Genomic DNA, 23,513 nt, shown 5'->3' with positions numbered 1-23,513 from the left:
TCAGACAACCGTTCCGACGACAGCCGCAGGCTCGTTTTCGGCCCTTTCGTGGATCTTATGCATGGCATTCCTCAGCCAATTCCCCTGGCTCGGGGCACCACGCCGGCTGAGACAAAAGCCCTCAGGCTCCATACAGGACCAACCATTCCTGGAGGGGCCGCTCCACACAGTCTAGGTCCAGGGGATCCAGACCCCAACCGTCTTCCTCTAAAGACTCGCAATCTCTTCCGGACGACACCAGCAAAGTAGGCGGACGCCTTCTCTTGTTTCGTCATGTCTGGCTCACAGTCGTTCATGACGAGTGGGTCAGGGATCTGGTGTCCTCCGGTTACTAAATCGATTTTTCCTTCCCCCCCCCCCCCTCCAACCCGGTTTTTCGCTTCCCGCCCTCCCGAAGCGTGAATGCGCGCTCGGGCTTTTTCCAAGGCCATTCAGTCGCTCCAACAAGATTGTCCCTGTCCCAGATGACGAAAAGTTCCGTGGTTTTTATTCAAATCTGTTTATAGTCCCCAAAAAGGATGGAACAGTAAGGCCCATCCTGGACCTAAAGCTCTTGAACAGATTTGTCAAAGTCCGTCATTTCAGGATGAAATCTCTCCGATCCGTCATTGCCTCGATGGAACAAGGTGAATTCTTAGCATCCATCGACATCTGGGATGCATACCTCCACATCCCAATCTTCCCACCTCATCAAAGGTTCCTTCGCTTCGCCAATGGCAAAGAACATTTTCAGTTCACGGCGTTGCCTTTTGGTCTCGCCACTGCCCCCAGAGTTTTCACAAAGGTCATGGCGGCTGTCATGGCCATTCTGCATTCTCGGGGTCTACTCGTGCTTCCCTACCTAGACTTACTGGTCAAAGGCCCATCTTTCCGAGCCTGCAAGGAGTGCGTCCGCATTTCCTTGGATACTCTTTCTCGGTTGGGCTGGTTGATCAATCTAAAAAAGTCATCTCTTGTTCCAGCTCAACGGATCTCCTTCCTGTGCATGACCCTGGACACCTCCCTAGGGTTGGTGCTTCTTCCTCGGGACAAGGTCCTGGCTCTTCAACAGGGGGTCTGGAAGCTTCTTCAGCCGTCCCCTTGTTCCATCCGTTTCGGAGGATTCTCGGAAAGATGGTGGCTGCAATGGAGGCAATTCCATTTGCGCAACTGCACCACCGTCCCCTACAGCATGATCTGCTGGACGCATGGGACGGGAGTCCCTTTTTCCTCGACCGACTGTGTCCTCTCTCCTCGGGTCAAGCAGTCACTCCAATGTTGGATGCTTCGATCCTCTCTCCTCCAAGGGAGGTCCTTCCTCCCAGTCCATTGGCTGGTAGTCACTACCGACGCCAGCCTCCTAGGCTGGGGTGCGGTCTTTCACCATCACACGAGTCTCATCTTCCCATCAATATCCTGGAGATACGTGCGATTCGGCTATCCCTAAAGCGGTTCCATCATCTCCTAGCAGGCCGCCCCATCCGTATCCAGTCGAACAATGCCACGGCTGTGGCTTATATAAACCATCAAGGGGGAACCCGCAGAAGAGCTGCAATGCGTGAGGTAGAGCACATCCTTCGCTGGGCCGAAAACAACCACTCGGTCATATCGGCAGTTCACATTCCAGGAGTGGAGAATTGGGCTGCGGATTTCCTCAGCTGGCAAGGTCTTGCCTCAGGAGAGTGGTCTCTCCATCAGGACATATTCCAACAGATTTGCCTTCGTTGGGGTACTCCGGACGTAGACTTGATGGCTTCCTGATTCAATGCTAAGGTACCTCGGTTTGTAGCCCGGTCCCGGGACCCCAGAGCAATCTGGGTGGACGCGCTAGTCCTTCCTTGGAGTCAGTTTCGTCTCCCTTACCTTTTCCCCCCCCCCTGCCCCTGCTTTCCAGAGTAATAAGGAAGATCAGTGCAGAGGGTGTCCCGGTGATTCTCATCACCCCGGATTGGCCTCGCAGGGCGTGGTATGCAGAGCTGGTCCAGCTCCTCGCAGACGTTCCTTGGCGCCTACCAGATCGTCCAGATCTATTTTCTCAGGGCCCGATTTACCACCAGAACTCAGGGGCCCTGCGTTTGACGGCATGGCTGTTGAATCCTGGGTTCTGAGTCAAGCGGGTTTTTCCTGTGAGGTAGTTTCCACCTTGATCAATGCCCGAAAGCCAGTGTCATCGTGCATCTACCATCGGATCTGGAGGATCTTCTTCGATTGGTGCAGAAGCAGAGGTCGCCCTCTAATTGTTTTCAACATCTCTACCATCCTGGATTTCCTCCAATCCGGTCTGGACTTGGGGCTTTGGCCGAGTTCCCTTAAAGGGCAGGTCTCGGACTTGTCAGTCCTTTTTCAAAGAAAAATCGCTTCCAAGTCTCAGGTCAGAACATTTTTTCAGGGAGTCTCTCACGTGGTGCCTCCCTACAGAGTGCCTCTAGAGGCTTGGGACCTTAATCTGGTCCTAGGTGTCCTGCAGGAATCTCCCTTCGAGCTGTTGCAGGACATCTCTCTATCTCTTCTTTCATGGAAGGTGACCTTCCTCGCCACCATTACCTTGATCAGACGAGTCTCGGAGTTGGCTGCTCTTTCCTGTCGAACGCCGTTCCTTACGTTCCACCGAGACAAAGTGTGTTGTGAATTCCGTTCTCGGGCTCCCTCCTGTGGTCATGAATGAGACTTTGGTGAGTTCTGTTCGTGGGCTCCCTCTGGTGGCTTTGAGTGGTACTGCTGATCTTTAGCTGGGCTCCTCAGCTGCCTCGTTTTCTGCTATGCAGGCTGCCTATTTAACTCCACCCAGGTCTTTACTTGTTGCCAGCTGTCAATGTATTCAGTATTGGTTCAGATCTCTCTGGGACTTCTCTTGTGACCTGTCTCCTTCAGCAGAAGCTAAGTCCATGCTAGTTCATTTTTGCTCATTGCTTTTTGGAAGATGTTTCTCAATATATGATTAGTTCAGTCCAGCTTGCTTATATGCTATTTTCTTGCTTGCTGGAAGCTCTGGGATGCAGAGTTGCATCCTCACATCGTGAGTCGGTGTGAGGGTCTTTTTGCATTCTCTGCGTGGATATTTTTGTAGTATTTTAAACTGACCGCACAGTTCCCTTGCTATCTTCTTACTATTTAGTATTAGTGGGCCTCCTTTGCTAAAGCCTGTTTCATTCCTGTGTTTGTATTTTCCTCTTAACTCACCGTCGTTATTTGTGGGGGGCTGCCTTTACTTTGGGGAAATTTCTCTGAGGCAAGTTAGGCTTTGTTTCTCTTTAGGGGTAGCTAGCTCTTAGGCTGTGAAGAGGCGTCTAGGGAGAGTTAGGTACGCTCCACGGCTGCCTATAGTGTGTGTGATAGGATCAGGGTTGCGGTCAGTAAAGTTCCCACTTCCCAGAGCTTGTCCTATATTTCAGGTTTACCTTTCAGGTCTATCCAAGTGTTCCTAACCACCAGGTCCATAACAAAAGTGGTCCTCAGACCGTCCCCTACTTTCCTCCCGAAGGTGGTGTCTTCCTTCCACCTCAATGAAGATATTTTACTTCCGTCTCTTTGCACTACTCCAACGCACCGCGTGGAGAAGGCTCTTCACTCCTTGGATCTTGTCAGAGCTCTCAGGAAGTATGTGTCCAGGACGGCATCTTTTCGTCAGACGGAGGCTCTGTTCATGCTCCCGGCGGGACACCGGAAGGGACTGGCCGCTTCTAAGTCGACAATCGCCAGATGGATTCGGTCGACCATTCAAGAGGCTTACCGTGTCAGAGGCAAGCCTATCCCTGCAGGCCTCAGTGCACACTCCACTCGGTCGGTGGGTGCTTCCTGCGCCATTCGGAATCAAGCGTTTGCAGAGCAGGTTTGCAAAGCTGCGACCTGGTCTAGCCTGCACACCTTTTCAAAGCATTACAATGTCCATACTCAGGCATCCTCAGATGCAAGCCTGGGTAGGTGTATTCTGCAGGCAGCAGTTGCGCACCTGTAGACAGCAGGTGCCATTAGTTTACACTGTTGGGTTGTTATTCCCCACCCACGGACTGCTTTTGGACGTTCCACGGACCTGTGTCCCCCAATGTGGCGATGGAGAAATAGGGATTTTTGTGAACTCACAATAAAATCCTTTTCTCCGAGCCACTCATTGGGGGACACATCACCCACCCTTGTTTTTGGCTTGTTGCCTATGATGAGTGTTTTAGTCTTCGAAATGTTGTTACTACAGTTATATCTTGTTAATCTCCTACTGCTTGGCTACAAACTGTTATTATCCAGAGCCAGTGGGCGATGTATACTACAGTGGAGGAGCTAACCCTTTTTTTATTTACTTAGTGTCAGCCTCCTAGTGGCAGCAGCATACACCCACGGTCCTGTGTCCCCCAATGAGTGGCTCGGAGAAAAAGATTTTATGGTGAGTACACAAAAATCCCTATTTCCCTCCAGCATGCACAGATTTCTCCTCTCTTGAATATAGAATTCATGGTCACTGCAGATTCTTTTAGATCTATATAATTCTCCCCTAGGGATTTTAACCCTCACATGTCTGGGATGACAGGAGTCAGCTCTCAGAATGATGTTGCCCATAGTTTCCTTGTGGAAAGAAGTAGTTTTTACTTTATTCCTGTCATCCACAGAGATAAATAAGTCCAAAAAACTGATGCTAGTTTTATTATGGGTGTGGGTAAAAAAAAGGTTACAGTTATTATTGTTCAGATAACTCATAAATTTGGGAATCTCCGAAATGTCAGTACCAATGCTCAGAAACGATCCTGCTCTGGAGAGTATTCTTCAGGAGGGGGTTTATTCTCCACAAGGAGAGCTCCCACCCTTCCTAATCTGCTGACCCCTAGTCTGGTAATGGGTGGTCCTAGTAGAGGGTCCTGGCTGTCTACTAAAGGTTTCATCAGCTGCGGAGGCAAATGTGGAGCATGTAAATATGCAGGAAATTCCAAGCAATGTGTTAAGTGAGGCCTGAAACAATGGTTATTGGTGACTTTTTGAATTGCAGTAGTACATGTGTCATATACATGGTTACCTGCAATATCTGTGATCTCTCCTATATCGGCTGCACAACGAGAACTCCGGCAGCCTCAGTGAGCCCTTCAGGGATCAGTCACCAGAGACTCACCTAATGTATCCAAACATTTTATCAGGCACACAGTGGCGATTTGAGCGGTTTCCAGTTTTTCGGAATGGAAAAGGGTCAGTAAGCCCAGAAAGGGCAGAGCTTGGTGACAAAAACGTCTTAGCCGAGAAACCCATTGGATCCTGATGATGGAGACCACCCATCCCACCGGTGTAAATAAGAGCACAGATAGAATATTGTGTTATTAATATTGTTCACCGCATCATATTATTGGGTTTAAGTTTGAATTTTCGTACTGGTAAAAGAGTTTTAATGTTGTGGGTGTGAAATAACTGAACCATGTGATGGGGCGTTTTATATTATTATTTATATATATAGCACCATTGAATCCATGGTGCTGTACATGAGAATGGGTTACATACAAATTACAGATATCACTTACAGTAAGCAAACTAACAATTACAGACTGATACAGAGGGGCAAGGACCCTGCCCTTGCGGGCTTACATTCTACAGGATAGTGGGGATGGAGACAATAGGTTGGGGGTTGCAGCAGCTCCAGTGTTGGTGAGGCGGGATCTCCGGTAGTGGTGAGGAGTCAGCGGGGTCAGTGCAGGCTGTAGGCTTTCCTGAAGAGGTGAGTTCTCAGGTTCCGTCTGAAGGATCTGAATGTGGTTGATAGTCGGACATGTTGGGGCACAGAATTCCAGAGGATGAGGGATATTCGCGAGAAGTCTTGGAGGCGGATATACTGTATAAACCCTGACTCAGTTGTATAACACAAGGTTATGACTAAGGGGCATATTTGGCCCTGAAACGCGTAAACCAGTGTCTTGGACCCCTGCTATTTATGCCACTTTTCTATTCTCGGTTGTCCATACTTTTAATGAAGATTTTTGCAATAAAGCTTATTGGACTGCAACCTCTTAGTGCTGGATTTTTTACTACTTGTTGGATTTTCCTGGGATTGCAGTCATGCACAGAGTGGACAGATGAGCTGAAAAAATACTTTTTTTATTTACTTAAGAATTTCAATCACCTTTTCCCGATAATCAAGGAAAGTATCTGCATTTCCGGCTTTTTTGTATAACACAAAATAATTATATGTGGCCACCTGAAACAAATAAATGACTAACTTCTTATACTAGATATATGATTTTCTTGATACCTGGTATGGCTGTAGAACCTGGTCTGCAAGGTTCGCACCCCCCATATATTTGTTGTAGTCAATTACAGACACAGGTTTTGGAGTAGTGGATCCCTGTTGGTCTGCAGTGGCCCTTGTGGTATCTGTGTGGATCGAGCTCAGGATAAAAATATCTTTTTTATCCTTGTGCTTGGGGGCAAGCATCTCTCCATTGCGTAAAACCCCTGACTGGCCCTTTCGGAACTTTTCATTGACCAATGATTGTGGAAACCCCTGACTGTTTTTGCGAATGGTCCCATAAGCCCCCATGTTATGTTCAAGCAGACTTTTAAAATAGGGGTATGCTGGTGTAGTAGTTGTCAACATACAAATTGTAGCCTTTATGTAATAATGGAGTTATCAGCTGCCCAAAAGTTTTTCCAGATGTCCCCAGATAAGTAGGGCATCCTGGTGGGTTTAGTTGGCTATCTTTCCCCTCATAAATGCAAAAAGCTGATGTGTATCCGGTTGAAGTCTCGCACATTTTATTGAGCTTTATTCCGAAACTTGCCCTCTTAGAACGAATAAATTGCTTGAGGTGCAGTCTTCCTTTGAATTTTAAAAGGGACTCCTCAATGGAAATGTTTTCTGTTGGGGTGTAAAGCTTTAAGAACTTTTCTGTCAAGTCTTCGAAGATGGGTCTGATTTTGAATAGTCTGTTATGTTCTGAGGCATTTCTGTGTGGGCACTGACTATTGTCGCTAAAATGCCAAAATCTCATGAGCATTTCAGAATGGGTCCTAGCAAGAACGTCAGAAAACATTGGGGTGGCTTGAACAGGGCGGTTGGACCATTAGGACCGAATGCTCATTTTTTTTAACAAGCCCCATAGCAAATGTAAGTCCTAAAAATGTTTTCATTTCTAGGACATTAGTTGATGTCCATAAATTTGACCTAGCATGATAGGATCATAGATTCTGGCTGATGAATTGGGACACATATAAATTTGTTTGAAGGACAATATGCTCTAGCAAGCTATCGGTTAGAAGCAAATTAAAAAAGTAACTGGTCCAAAATTTTCCACCTCCACATTTATACCAGGAATGGCATAAAAATTAGGGATGAATGGAGTAGTCAAATCTGAAGCCTCCCATCTTGGAAATGCTACACCAAGAGGCAAAGCCCCTTGGACATTGGTGTGTGCAAATTCTCGAGCACTAGGGACAGCGCTAATACTGGGCATTGTTCCCTGAGTTGGAGATATTTCTCCAGAAGCGCTATTTGTCCTTCTTGTTGTACTGGTCCTTGTGTGTGAGGATGGACCAGAATCACTGCTCATTTCTGAGCTATCACTGTCGCTGCTACTAAAGCCCTCGAAATCCACATTGCCATCTGGCTCTGCACTTTCTTCACTGTCGGAACATAAAAGTGCATAAGCCTCCTCTGCACTATAATACTGACGGGCCATTTTATTTGTTTTTTTTTTCCGGAAATAGAAAACTCTGTGACGATCGTGACCAAATTATTGGGGAGACAATTGAGAAAAGCCTAATTCTTTAGCCTAACCCTATCTTTAGAATAAACCTTATCTCTAACTTTAGCCTCACAGTAACCTTAACCTAACAGTAACCCTAACTTTAGCCCCAACACTATCCCTAACTATGGCACTAACCCTAACCTGCCTTATGTTTTTTTTTTACTATATAGCAAAATTGCTGACTGACTCAGCTGTTGCCAGCAGCACTTGTAACACTGATTCTACGCTAATGTCTCACTGACAGGAGATCTGAGGAGAAACAGCATTTTTATGAGACAGATCGCCTGAGAAAGTTCGTTGCTACATCAAACTTTCCTAGTGATTTGTCTCATTAGTTGGTGTGACGCTGACGTCATCAGGACCTGAACCAATCAGGTCTCGATGAGGTTGCAGGGGTCACAGTAAGTGTTGTGTGCCGGAATCCCCTCGTTATAAGGTACATGGGGTCCTGATGAGGGCTGCACAAAGCCCTGCTAGCGCTGACGTTTATCTACTATTGGCGGTCACAAATCAGTTAAGTTAAGGGTATCATAATTCCTGTCCAGGCATATTTCAAAAGTTTTTTTGTTGTTGTTTCTAATTCTGTGTAAATATGGTTGAAAAGCAATGTCTGACTTTCATTTGTTCATTTTCATAGATTTCTTATTTATTATTACTTTTGTCAGATTCAAGTTATTTCTATCATTGTGGGTTTTTCTGTCATTAAACGAGGTGTGTAGGAGGAATGAATATTTTGATTCCACAGCCACTTTCTGGAAATTAACACGCAGTGGATGTTGGAGAGTGAAAATTATACATTTGCCAATACATTTACCCAGCACATAGTGCCCAGATTGTGCTCCAGTAGACACACTATAATATTGCTAATTACAGGGATCCTAAATGTTGTTTGGGCACACTGCAAGACTCAGCAGTGAGAGCGGATTTTGCTGGATTGGTTTATAGAAACTGTTACTTTTCAACAGCCTTTGAGCCACTAATAGTGTGGGAACCTCTGTTTTTCCATTGACAGATGATGGACCTGAGTGGGGACTTGTTTTTTGTGAGAAGAGAATTGGTATTATTTTTGCCTACATAACATTGATTCATTTGGTTTCTTTTTATTCGATATTTGGGAGGCAGAATGAACAAACGGTTGATCACTACACACTAATGGTTCATCCAACAAGGTTTGCTATTAGTGTATAAAAAAATTCCCAATAATTAACCACAAGGCACTTCAATAATACATACTCACAAAAAAAGACCTACAATAAGGTAGTCAAAATGAAGCAAACCAAATTATAAAAATAACCATATTTATTGAAAACACATTTTGTATATAAAAAGGACAGACTAAGAACATAATCCAAGATATTCAACAGAAGGGACTCCGGACAGTATGCCCAATTCAGTACTGAAGATGGTAAATATATAGCTCCAACCAAAATATCATATGCTGTAATACTCCCTAAGCCATAATATGTGCATATGAGGCTGGTTTCACACTTGCGTTTTGATCCGCAGCGTTTTAGCGCTAAAAAACGCATATGTTTTTTTTCCTATACTTAACATTAAAAACGCATGCGTTTTTTAGCGTGCGTTTTTTAGCGTTTTCGGCAACGCATGTGTTATTTGACGCGTGCGTTCAGTTGCAGAAATGCAACATGTAGTAATTTCTAGCGGCGTTTTTTTGCCGCAAAAAAACGCATGCGTTTATTGGCGGCAAAAAAATGTATTGCTGTCTATGTAAACGCATGCGTTTTTAAGCACATGCGTTTGCTTGCATTAAAAAGGCATGCGTTTTTATAGAAAAACACAAGAAAAAACAAGAAAACCTAACCCTAACCCTAGGGTTACTAGGGATCCTAACCCTAAACCTAACCCTAGGGATCCTAACCCTAACCCTTAGGGTTAGAGTTAGGATCCCTAGGGTTAGGATCCCTAGGGTTACTAGGGATCCTAACCATAACCCTAACCCTAGGGATCCTAACCCTAGCTATTTCTGTTTATAGTGGGTTTTCTAGTTGATTTTGATGATTGGCAGCTGTCACACACTTTTCAGCATGCGTTTAAAAAACACAAACGCAGGAAATAACGCATGTAAATCCGGCAAAATGCCGCGGTTTTTTTTCTGCATGCAAAAACGCATGCGCCTAAAAAAACGCGGCGTTTTGCCGCGTTTACATGTGTTTTTTCACCACCTGTGTTTTTTTTTCAAAACGCTGCAGATCAAAACGCAAATGTGAAACCAGCCCGAGACATTCTCGGGGATAAATTTAGTACCCAGACTTAATGAACAGGGACCTGGAGCTTAAAAGGGAAGGGTAGAACCGCAGGCACAGAGCACAATACAACGCTATACCCAAATTGGTAAATGACACTTGACACATACAAGGAATTGTTCCTATCCACACAAAGGGCCCGGATCACCATGGACCAATGTGCTGAAAACCAACAGTGTCCATAAAATAGCATAAATTCAAGGTTCCATTACCTGTCAACAGCGCTGTAGTAAAGTGCCGATGTCTGAGGGAATACCCAGGACTGCCACGGATACCCTCCTCACCCCAACGCACGTTTCGCCCTGGCTTCTTCCAGGGGCGTATTTTGACTACTTTATTGTAGGTCTTTTTTTTGTGAGTAAGGTTTGCTATTAGCCTGTGAGCTGTCATTGTCTTGGTAAATAAAGTTTTTTTACATAGCTTGCTATTTTATGGACCGTTTAAGTAGAAATGTTCAAAAATATAAAACTCAAAAAACAATTATATTTTTTAATAAAAATATTCTTATCTTCGCAGATGACTGTACCAGAAGATCAGAAGGACAGCTGACATCTTCAATTTTTAAATCTGATGATCTTGAAATCCTACAAGATACAACTGAAGTGATTGCTTTTACTCCCGATATACCATCATCCATTCACAGCAAAGATCTGTCATCTGATCCTATGAAACAGGTCCCATCTTCTGATTCATTACTGACTACTAAGGAAAGTCAAAGTCAAAAAAGAGGCATTAAAAAACAAACTGCTCCTAAAGCAAAGAAGTCATTTTCATGTTCAGAATGTGGCAAATGTTTTGCACATAAATCACTGCTTGTTACTCACCAGAGAACTCACACAGGGGAGAAGCCTTTTTCCTGTTCAGAATGTGGCAAATGTTTTGCACATAAATCACTGCTTGTTACTCACCAGAGAACTCACACAGGGGAGAAGCCTTTTTCCTGTTCAGAATGTGGAAAATGTTTTAAACAGAAATCAGAATTGGTTTATCACCATAGAACTCACACAGGGGAGAAGCCTTTTTCCTGTTCAGAATGTGGAAAATGTTTTAACCAGAAATCAGAATTGGTTTATCACCATAGAACTCACACAGGGGAGAAGCCTTTTTCCTGTTCAGAATGTGGGAAATATTTTCCATTTAAAACAACTCGTGATATCCATCAAAGAACCCACACAGGGGAGAAGCCTTTTTCCTGTTCAGAATGTGGGAAATGTTTTAGCAAGAAATCAGAATTGGTTTATCACCATAGAACTCACACAGGGGAGAAGCCTTTTTCATGTTCAGAATGTGGGAAATGTTTTGCACGTAAATCACTGCTTGTTAATCACCAGAGAATTCACACAGGGGAGAAGCCTTTTTCCTGTTCAGAATGTGGGAAATGTTTTAACCAGAAATCGAATCTTGATGAACACAAAAGAACTCACACAGGGGAGAAGCCATATTCATGTTCAGAATGTGGGAAATGTTTTAAATGGAAAATAACTCGTGATAGCCATCAAAGAACCCACACAGGGGAGAAGCCTTTTTCCTGTTCAGAATGTGGGAAATGTTTTATCCGGAAATCACATCTTGTTAGCCATCAAACAACCCACACAGGGGAGAAACCTTTTTCCTGTTCAGAATGTGGGAAATGTTTTGTACGTAAATCACATTTTGTTAGACACCAAATAACTCACATGGGGCAGAAGCCTTTTTCCTGTTCAGAATGTGGAAAAAGTTTTAACCGTAAAAGTAATCTTGTTACACACAAAATAACTCACACGGGGGAGAAGCCTTTTTCTTGTTCAGAATGTGGGAAATGTTTTAAATGGAAAGCGCTTCTTGTTAGACATCAGAGCAGTCACACAGTGGAGAAGCCTTTTTCATTTTCTTAATGTGGGAAATATTTTACTTGGAAATCAACTGTTAATAAACATCAGAGACATCACATAGGGGAATGTTGGAATAGTTTTAACTAGTGATGCGCGAGTACTAAAATGCTCGTTGCTCGGGTCGAGCAAATTGGAATACTCAGGTACTCGACCAGAGCAACGAGCCCAATGTAAGTCTATGGGAAACCCAAATATTTTTACCTTGACCCCCTCAGGGGTCCTTTTCAGGTCTAAAAACGTCTAAAAATGAAAACTGCTCAAGTAACAAAAGGAATATCATGGGGATTGCCCCTGGAAGCATTTCTGACTCCTAGGTCACAGCTGTAAGCAATGTTGTCAGAGTTTCACGCCATTTTTACAGGTGCACAAAAAACATACGAAAAGGAAATGCATTTTGCTGGGAAATATGTTAAGGTGCATCCTTTCCAGGGTAATGACTTGAATAGAGGGCAAAATAATTAACCCCAGACCTCCATCACTTGGCCTATGTTCACACGCAGAGTTTTTGATGCGTTTTTCAACTGTAACATTGCTTTCAACCAATACAAATGCATTCACTGGGAAATGTCATTGTAACACGTAACAACCCTAGCTGGCCATGTGGTGTGTGACACATAAGCAGACCCATCTTGTTTCATTTATGAAGAAGGGACTCTTAAAGTCACAAAGCCTATTTTTAGAGGGGCATCAGGCGGCATTAATATTCTTAAAGGGCCATTATTAAACAGTGAGTCTCCTATGCTGTTATTGCCTATGAAGTGAGTGGCTGGTCTGCCAAGAATTACAGCGCACCCCAATACCCCTTTCACGAGAGGTACAGGAGGGCTTCCTTAAAAAATGTTGAATTGAAAGCAAGGCCTGCCCTGCTTTCAAGTCATATGCACCCCAATAAGTCTTTGCACCCAGGTACTGGATGGCCACAGGAAAGCCCACTTCACATTATTCAGTTGGTCCTGCCATACTGTTTTCTTATGCACTGAATGCAAGAGCCGCCTTGCACATGCTGCTGAAAAAATCACGTGGAAACGCTGCGTTGTTTATTCCACAGCATGTCAATTCTTTGTGTGGATTCCGCAGTGGTTTACACCTGCTCCATAATAGGAATCCGCACAAAAAACGCCACAATTTCGAAGTAAATCCTGCAGATTTACCAAAATCATTGCGGAAAAATCTGCACATCCTTCCGCAACGTGTGCACATACCCTAAGTGTATGGGCTGACAAACATTTCCCCATGGGGGGGTAAATTTTTATTTTTTTTTTTACATTCAGCCCAAAATATTGTTTACTGTTTAGAGCTAGGGTAACACACAGCAAAAATAGGTGAATGGAATCTTGAAAGACACAGTTTGTAGACCAAAGATACATGAGGCGTGTCACGGAGATACCACACTAAAATGTGTGGCCTGTGTTTTTATTTTGGCCCCAAAATAGTGTATAGGAATTAGGTCAAAGGCAGCAAACACAGTGGAATATAGCTCTGAAATGCCACAATTTGTAGGCCCCAGATTCATCTGGCGTTTGAGATACCGGATTCTTCAATATGTGGCCTATAATTTTTTACTGCTAAATAGTTTTTATAGCTAGGGTAACACACCGCAAAAAAAGGAGAATGGAAGCCTGAAAAGCACACTTTGTAGCCCACAGATAGATGAGGCGTGTCATGGAACTACTACACTGTAATATATGTTGTTTTTTACCAAAATAGTGTATAGCAGGCAGGGTGGATAAAAATCAATGTTTTTTTAAACAAAATCAAAAAAATCGGATTTTTTTAATTTAAATCTGATTTTTTTCAATAAACTGCTTTTTGAGGAAAATATTTTACCATCCAAAGGTTCTTCCATCATGAGATAAAGCTGAGTTGTTTAACTCAGCAGAATAAAGGCTGTATATGTGTAACATTCACAATGCCATGCTCTTCCAGAGGTTTCTGTAGGATTAGTGGGCAGTTTCTCTTCTATATTATCACAGACGCTCGCTTTACTTACGCAGTTCTCAAAACTGAATTTGATTCCGCAGAGGTCCCAGCCTCTTCTTCACGGCAAAAATGTTACAACATGAACAGAGTTGAGAAAAAGACCTTAATCCTATTGTTCTACAAACCTATGAATACAGAATCAACCCCTTCAGTGCCAAGTCCAAGAAGTTAGACAATATGTTTCTGATTGTTTGGAGTGGAATAGATCTGCACAACACAAGAAGAATGTGAATCTAAGTGTGAGGAGGAGGAAGGGCAAGCAGACAAGAAAATGAAAGTGAAACTTTGAGCACAATACTGCAGCATAGCCACAGACAGACAAGTCTGGATCTGTTTGTGTGTACGATCTGAGGTTTATTACATTCTTTCCTTATAATGGCAGCAGGCTGTAAAAGAGACCCAGTTTGGGAATATTTTAATGAAGCTCCTTCGCCTATCGGTAAGGCAGGCATGCGTGCAAAATGCAAACGATGCAACAAAGAGATGCAAGGCCCGGTGGCGCGAATGAGGCAACATCATGAGAAGTGCGGTGATGAAGATCACCAAAGAAACACTTCTGAACAGGCAGGATCTTCAGGTTGGTAAACATTTTTATTGAATCCTATTTCTAAAGACTGAACTGTCATGTGTGAGAAAAATTATATTTCTTATTATTACTGCATGTTACTGTCATTTGGTACAGTTATGAAGAAAAACAAATATTCCTTTTGGGGCAGGGGCAGTGATGTGTTGTGTACAATAAGCAGAAATTGTATAAACAATAAAATAACAGCATTGACTTTTTTTGTTTAGGGGAATTCATGGATTCTGGAAACTATCCACCTCCAAGATCACCATCATCCTGTTCTACAGTTTCAGAGTTATCCATCCAGGATAGTGCTTTATTAGCAGCAGCATCATCATCAGACACCCACAGCCACATATCACCCAAAAGGAAGAAAAAACCTTTACCTCCTGGAACCACCATAGATAGGTTTGTGATAAGAACTAGCAGATTAGAAAAAGAGTTGATTGATGAAAAAATTGCCCAGTTTATTTATGCAAGGAACTCTTCTTTCCGTCTGACTGAGAACCCACATTTCAATAATATGGTTCAGTCACTGAGACCAGGATACAGTCCACCCAGCAGAGCTGATGAAACTGCTGGATCAAGTGTATGACAGAGAAATGGAGCAATGTGCAACAGCTCTGGAGGGTAAAATTGTTAACCTAAGTATTGATGGGTGGAGTAATGTCCACAATGATCCTATTGTATGTGCTTGTATAACAACAGAAGAAGGTAAAGTCTTCCTTGCACAAACAACTGATACATCAGGAAATGCACACACAGCAGAATACTTACAAGAAGTGGCAGTAAAAGCTATAACGACATGTGAACACAAATTCAAATGTCTAGTACGCAGTTTGGTCACTGACAATGCTGCAAACGTATCCAAGATGAGAAGAGATTTAGAAGAGCAGGCAGGGAATACAAAGCTGCTAATAACATATGGTTGCAGTGCTCATTTGCTGCACCTCTTAGCCAAAGACTTAAGTGTTCCAGAAATAAAGGCTAATGTTGACATTGCTAAATACTTCCGTAATAATCATTTTGCTGCAGCAGCTCTGAAAAGGATGGGTGGAACCGAGCTAACGCTCCCACAAGATGTTAGATGGAACTCTGTGGTGGACTGTTTTGAGCAGTATATCAAAAACTGGCCAATTCTGATGACACTTTGTGAAGAAAATCGAGATAAAATAGATGGCACTGTCATGGCCAAAATCCTCAACATTGGGCTTAAGAGAAATCTTGAACATATGCTGAGCTTCCTGAAACCCATCTCTCAAGCTTTAAACAAAATACAGAAAAATAGCTGTTTTATTGCGGATGCTGTTGAAATTTGGAAGGAACTGAGTGAACACTTAAAAACAGAACTACACATGGACAGAATTAAATTACAAGCAGTAAACAAACGAATGGGACAAGCACTGACTCCAGCTCATTTTTTGGCAAATATTGTCAATATCCAATATCAGGGTCAAAACCTAAGTGCTTAGGAAGAGGAGTTAGCTATGACATGGGTATCCAGCAATCATCCATCTTTAATGCCAACTATAATAAACTTCAGAACTAAGGGGGAACCATTCAAGAAATATATGTTTGCTGAAGATATTTTAAGGAAGGTCACACCAGTAAACTGGTGGAAGTCACTTAAGCGCTTGGATTTAGAGACTGTTCAAGTAATGATTTCACTTTTAACAGCAGTAGCTTCTTCTGCAGGCGTTGAAAGAATATTCTCTTCCTTTGGACTCATTCATTCTAAATTGAGAAATCGGTTGGGACCCAATAAAGCAGGAAAGCTTGTTTTTCTTTTCCAGATTATGAATAGGAACAAAGAAGAAGATGATGATGAAGATGACGACAAGTGAGCTACAGAGGACAGCAAGGACAGTAGTATTTAAGTTTTTCATGTGTCGGCTGGGCTGACAGTCTAAGTTTCTTAAAATATATATATATTTTGTTTAGCCAAATTAGTTAACAAACATGGATGTTTGTTTAAGCAAATAACTTATGCTGTAATGTTGTTATTGTTTCAGTTGAATAAATCTATTTAAATTGTTATTAAGGTCAGGATTATTTTTCTCCTTCCTAAGTACAACAGAACAGTGGTGTCCAAATATGAATGATTAACCCATTAAACTGGGGAGAAAAAAAGTAATATAAAAAGTGATTCTGAAAATCTTCATCTACTTGCATGTTAAAGTAGCAAGAACTAGTTTAGGTAGAAACTTTGATTTAAATCACTGATTTAAATCAAGCCTTACTGACTAGTGATTTAAATCAGTTAGATTTAAATCAAACCCACCCTGATAGCAGGGGTGTCAAACTGCATTCCTCGAGGGCCACAAACAGGTCATGTTTTCAGGATTTCCTTGTATTGCACAGGTGATAATTTAACCACCTGCACAGATAATGATTCCAGCACCTTGTGCAATGCTAAGGAAATCTTGAAAACACGCATGGTTTGAGGCCCTCGAGGAATGCAGCTTGACACCCCTGGTGTATAGACCTAGGGTATAGACAGACCAAAAATTGGAATGTATGCATGAAAAACAACTATTTTTAGACCACACATAGAACTGGCATCGGACGGAGGTAACAGACTGTTTCAATATGTGGCCTGTATTTTTCACAATTTTAACCCCTTTACCCCCAAGGGTGGTTTGCACGTTAATGACCAGGCCAATTTTTACAATTCTGACCACTGTCCCTTTATGAGGTTATAACTCTGGAACGCTTCAATGGATCCCGGTGATTCTGACATTGTTTTCTCGTGACATATTGTACTTCATGATAGTGGTAAAATTTCTTTGATATTACCTGCGTTTATTTGTGAAAAAAACAGACATTTTGAAAATTTTGCAATTTTCCAACTTTGAATTTTTATGCAATTAAATCACAGAGATATGTCACACAAAATACTTAATAAGTAACATTTCACACATGTCTACTTTACATCACCACAATTTTGGAACCAAAATTTTTTTTGTTAGGGAGTTATAAGGGTTAAAAGTTGACCAGCAATTTCTCATTTTTACAACACCATTTTTTTTTAGGGACCACATCTCATTTGAAGTCATTTTGAGGGGTCTATATGATAGAAAATAATCAAGTGTGACACCATTCTAAAAACTGCACCCCTCAAGGTGCTCAAAACCACATTCAAGAAGTTTATTAACACTTCAGGTGTTTCACAGGAATTTTTGGAATGTTTAAATAAAAATGAACATTTAACTTTTTTTCACAAAAAAATTACTTCATCTCCAATTTGTTTTATTTTACCAAGGGTAACAGGAGAAAATGGACCCCAAAACTTGTACAATATGTCCTGAGTACGCCGATACCCCATATGTGGGGGTAAACCTCTGTTTGGGCGCATGGCAGAGCACAGAAGCGAAGGAGCGCCATTTGACTTTTCAATGCAAAATTTACTGGAATTGAGATGGGACGCCATGTTGCGTTTGGAGAGCCCCTGATGTGCCTAAACATTGAATCCCCCCCCACAAGTGACACCATTTTGGAAAGTAGACCCCCTAAGGAACTTATCTAGATGTGTGGTGAGCACTTTGACCCATTAAGTGATTCACAGAAGTTTATAATGCATAACCGTAAAAATAAATCATATTTTTTCACAAAAATGATCTTTTCGCCCCCAATTTTTTATTTTCCCAAGGGTAAGAGAAGAAATTGGACCCCAAAAGTTGTTGTCCAATTTGTCCTGAGTACACTGATACCCCATATGTGGGGGTAAACCACTGTTTCGGCGCATGGGAGAGCTCGGAAGGGAAGGAGCGCCGTTTGACTTTTCAATGCAAAATTGACAGGAATTGAGATGGGACGCCATGTTGCGTTTGGAGAGCCACTGATATGCCTATACATTGAAACCCCCCACAAGTGACACGATTTTGAAAAGTAGACCCCCTAAGGAACTCATCTAGATGTGTTGTGAGAGCTTTGAACCCCCAAGTGTTTCACTACAGTTTATAACGCAGAGCCGTGAAAATAAAAATTATTTTTTTTCCACAAAAATTATTTTTTAGCCCCCAGTTTTGTATTTTTCCAATGGTAACAGTTGAAATTGGACCCCAAAAGTTGTTGTCCAATTTGTCCTGAGTACACGCTGATACCCCATACGTGGGGGGAACCACCGTTTGAGCGCATGGCAGAGCTCGGAAGGGAAGGAGCTTCATTTGGAATGCAGACTTAGATGGATTGGTCTGCAGGCGTCACATTGCGTTTGCAGAGCCCCTAATGTACCTAAACAGTAGAAACTCCCCACAAGTGACCTCATATTGGAAACTTGACCCCCCCAAGGAACTTATCTAGATGTGTTGTGAGAACTTTGAACCCCCAAGTGTTTCACTACAGTTTATAACGCAGAGCCGTGAAAATAAAAAATCCTTTTTTTTCACAAAAAATGCAGGAGAAATTGGACCCCAAAAGTTGTTGTCCAATGTATCCTGAGTATGCTGATACCCCATATGTTGGGATAAACCCCTGTTTGGGCGCACGGGAGAGCTCGGAAGGGAAGGAGCACTGTTTTACTTTTTCAACGCAGAATTGGCTGGAATTGAGATCGGACGCCATGTCGCGTTTGGAGAGCCCCTGATGTGCCTAAACAGTGGAAACCCCCCAATTATAACTGAAACCCTAATCCAAACACATCCTTAACCCTAATCCCAACAGTAACCCTAAGCACACCCCTAACCCTGACACACCCCTAATCCCAACCTTATTCCCAAATGTAATCCAAACCCTAACTTTAGCCCCAACCCTAACTATAGCCTTAACCCTAGCCCCAACCCTAACTCTAGCCCTAACCCTTGCCCTAACCCTAACAGGAAAATGGAAATAAATACATTTTTTTAATTTTTCGTTAACTAAGGGGGTGATGAAGGGGGGTTTGATTTACTTTTATAGCGGGTTTTTTAGCGGATTTTTATGATTGGCAGCCGTCACACACTGAAAGACGCTTTTTATTGCAAAAAATATTTTTTGCGTTACCACATTTTGAGAGCTATAATTTTTCCATATTTTGGTCCACAGAGTCATGTGAGGTCTTGTTTTTTGCGGGACGAGTTGACGTTTTTATTGGTAACATTTTCAGGCACGTGACATTTTTTATCGCTTTTTATTCCTTTGTGAGGCAGAATGAGCTATTCATGAATTTCTTTTGGGGAGGCGTTTATACCGTTCCGCGTTTGGTAAAATTGATAAAGCAGTTTTATTCTTCGGGTCAGTACGATTACAGCGATATCTCATTTATATCATTTTTTCATGTTTTGGCGCTTTTATACGATAAAAACTATTTTATAGAAAAAATAATTATTTTTGCATCGCTTTATTCTGAGGACTATAACTTTTTTATTATTTCTTTGATGACGCTGTATGGCAGCTTGTTTTTTGTGGGACAAGATGATGTTTTCAGCGGTACCAGGGTTATTTATATCCGTCTTTTTGATCGCGTGTTATTCCACTTTTTTTTTGGCGGTATGATAAAGCGTTGTTTTTTGCCTCTTTTTTTTTAACGGTGTTCACTGAAGGGGTTAACTAGTGGGACAGTTTTATAGGTTGGGTCGTTACGGACACGGCGATACTAAATGTGTACTTTTATTGTTTTGTTTTTTTATTTAGATGAAGAAATTTATTTATAGGAACAATATTTTATTTTTGGGGGGGGGAATTTTTGGGGGGGAATTTTTAAATTTTTTTTTTACACATGTGAATATTTTTTTTTTTACACTTTAACATTGCCCCAGGGGGGGGCATCATGTTATAGTGTAAGATCGCTGATCTGACACTTTGCTGTGCACTGTGTCAGATCAGCGATCTGACGTGCACTCCTGGAGGCTTCCCGGCGCCTGCTCTGAGCAGGTGCTGTGAAGCCACCTCCCTGCAGGACCCGGATGCAGCGGCCATTTTGGATTCGGGCCTGCTGCAGGGAGGAGGTAAGAGACCCTCGGAGCAACGCGATCACATCGCGTTGCTCCGGGGGTCTCAGGGAAGCACGCAGGGAGCCCCCTCCCTGCGTCCAGGGCCGGTTTTAGACAAAGTGGGGCCCTAGGTAAAACTTTAAAGTGGGGGCCCCAAATGATAACATTGCACTGTGGCCCCCATATTTAGGGGCCTTATATCGGCCAACGGGTCTGCCACTATTAGCTGTATGCAGGGTCACTGCTGGCACTTTGAAAAGCAGCTTTTCGCCGTGGTCATATGCAGAATTTTTGCAGCTTTTTCTTCTGCAAATAATAAGTTTACAGCATTTTACAGCACAAGCAAAAACTGAGATTTTCAGAAATCTCCTGTGCACCCTTTTACTTTCCGTTGACTGAATTTCACAACTGCAGTGTTTTTTAAAGCTGCATCGTGTCACTTCTTTCATCAATTTTTTTCACCCGTAGAAAGCAATGAAAAAGTTTAAAAAATGTTGCAACTATGTTTTTCGCTGCGTTTTTTGTGAATTAGGCCATGTGCAGATGTTGCGGTTTTTGCTGCGGATCCGCAGTGTTTTTGACGCTGCGGATCCGCAGCAGTTTCCCATGCGATGTACAGTACCATGTTAACCTATGGAAAACAAAAACCGCTGTGCACATGCTGCGGAAAAAAACGCGCGGAAACGCTGCAGTTTATTTTCCGCAGCATGTCAATTCTTTGTGCGGAATCCGCAGCGGCTTGACACCTGCTCTATATTAAAAAAACGCAGGTGTAAAACCGCAGTAGAATCCGCACAAAAACTGCGGTAAATCCGCAGGAAAAGTGTTTTTGCCCTGCAGATTTATCATAATCAGTGCGGATAACTCCGCAGACCAGTCTGCAGCGTGTGCACAAAGCCTAACACTAACTTTATTAAACATGTACTATAGACAAAATCCATACTGTAAAAAACAAACAGCAAAAGCTCTAAAGGTGTGTGTCCACAATCAGAAAACGCTGCAGGTTGGCTGCTGTGTACTTGTGCAGCTTCTAAGCCACAGCGGCCACACGTTACAGTACAGTGGATGGGATTTCAAGAAATTCCATCTCTACTATGCGTGCACTGACACCCGCACCTCACCTGCGGAGACGGACAGGGGGCGCGTCTCTCCAGACCCCAGCATGTCAATTTATATGACGTAGACGCGAGTCTCCACAAGAGAAATCTCACCCCTGCAATGTATAGGACGCAGGGATTCCACACGGTTCAATGACCACGTGCGGAATCACCTGTGTTAAAAAGATGGCAGCACTTTGGACGCAGCACATGTCCACTGCATCCAAAGGGCTGCCATTTCCAGATCCTCTGCACATACCCTAAAAATGGGTGCTTTGAAAGCAGTGTTTTTACTGCCAAGAGAGCAGGCTTTGGCTGCAAAAAAAAATGCACCAAAAACGCTGATCCTATGCACACCTGTACTATATGAGTATGGTTTACCCTTATTATTTCACGTGGGAATTCATTTATTTCTATATAATAAATACCCTGATTCAGCAGACAATATTCCTGTCTTGTGTCATCCAGACAGTAGTGACAGGAGGTCGCCCTGTCAGATTACAAGCAGTGACTGTGGTCAGAGCCTATGCTTATCCCTGCTGTATGTGACTGTGAAACCTGATCCTACAGCAAACAGCACAGACCTCCGGGACCACATGAGTAAATCACAGCACTGAGGGGGTCTCAAGGGGGGTTTGGCAGAGGCATTCCAGAATAGAGCAATGCACAGCACTGCTGTACACCCTCTGGGCACTTCATACAGGGGCTGCAGAGGCAGGGGGCCCCCTTTCTAGGTGTTGGCCCCAGGCGTCTGCCTGTGCCAAATGCCGGCCCTGCCTGCATGATGCTTCCCTATACCGCCGGAACACTGCGATCATGTTTGATCGCAGTGTGCCGGGAGTTAATGTGCCAGGCCGGTCCGTGACCGCTCCTGGCACATAGTGCCAGATGTCAGCTGCGATAGTCAGGGGGGGAGCGCGGCCGATCGCATATGACGTACTATCCCGTCGGTGGTCATACGGGCCCACCCCACCTCGATGGGATAGTACATCTAATGTCAGAAAGGGGTTAAAAAACAACAAAATACTGTATACACCAAGGGTAGCAGACTAAAAACTGGAATGTGTGCCTGAAAAGCCAAGATTTGAAGACCACAGATAGACCAGACGTGTGACTGAGATAAGGCTTTCAATATGTGGGCTGTATTTTTTACAATTTTAAAAACAAGAAAATACTATATACATCAAGGGTAGCAGTCTAGCAGACCAAAAACTGGAATGTATGCCTGAAAAGCCAATATTTGAAGAACACAGATAGACTGTGTCTGACTGAGATAACAGACTTTCAATATGTGGCCTGTATTTTGTAAAAAATGTAAAAACAAAATTCTGTATACAGCAAGGGTAGCGGACCAAAAAATGCAATGTATGCCTGCAAAGCAAGGATTTGGACACCACAGATACACCGTGCATCCAGGGCCGCCATAAGGGCATTACTGCCCTGACTGGCATATGGGGCCCGGTGGGCAGAGGGGGCCTGCATCGGGCCCTGTCTCATCTGCTCACCGGGCCCCTACCCGCAGCCGCAGGCTAAACCGGGCCCTTAGGGTACTGGCTGAGCACGGAACCCACGCCCACTTATCATTCATGAGTGAGAAAAAAAAGACTCGAGGTGAAAGGTTTCTGCCCATCCTGACATCACTGCCGCTTATTGGCTGCCTATACTTGACTGTTTGGCGGCAAAAGAGAGCGGAGTCTTCCTTTTTATGTGGCTGCTGTGAGGTAAGAACGGGCCGCAGGGACAAAGGACGGGCCCATGTACAGTGGGGGGATGCAGGATGTGGAAAATGCAGGATGGGGGGAGCCGCTAGTGTGGACAGCGGATCGAGCAGGGCTGCGCATACCGCAGATTATATGAGCTCGGTCACCAGGTCGGAAGTGGTCTGTCAGTGCACATGTCTCATTTCCGCTGGGCATGCTGCCTCCATGTTATTACCCCCTGGTCCCAGAGACATGGGCCGCTGTAGTTAGTGCTGATGGTCATCATGGTCTTACAAGGGGGTGTGTCCAAGTAATATTCTGGGGGCGTGCCTTTTGACTGCGCCGCATTATTACAATGTGAGCCACGCCCTTTTGTATTTTTAGCTCTATGTAAAAGGTCCTTGTGTGTGGGAACATGGCAGAATGCTGGACACAG

At 43.3% G+C, this 23,513-nt stretch overlaps 1 protein-coding gene across 1 annotated transcript in view; it reads left to right on the top strand.

The window, feature by feature from the left end:
* The window catches only part of LOC143766832 (uncharacterized), a 55,132-nt gene extending 40,945 nt beyond the window's left edge, over positions 1 to 14,187 (top strand). The window contains exon 7 of the mRNA XM_077254816.1: positions 10,472 to 14,187. Within this exon, the coding sequence (XP_077110931.1) occupies positions 10,472 to 11,829 (1,358 nt within the window). The 3' untranslated portion in view covers positions 11,830 to 14,187. The remainder of the gene's footprint in view (positions 1 to 10,471) is intronic.
* The last annotated feature ends 9,326 nt before the right edge of the window (positions 14,188 to 23,513 follow it).

The sequence above is a fragment of the Ranitomeya variabilis genome, chromosome 4 (genome assembly GCF_051348905.1).
Source record: "Ranitomeya variabilis isolate aRanVar5 chromosome 4, aRanVar5.hap1, whole genome shotgun sequence".
Lineage (NCBI taxonomy): Eukaryota > Metazoa > Chordata > Amphibia > Anura > Dendrobatidae > Ranitomeya > Ranitomeya variabilis.
The sequence above is the reverse complement of the archived record's forward strand: the minus strand, read 5'-3'. Positions and strand labels throughout refer to the sequence as shown.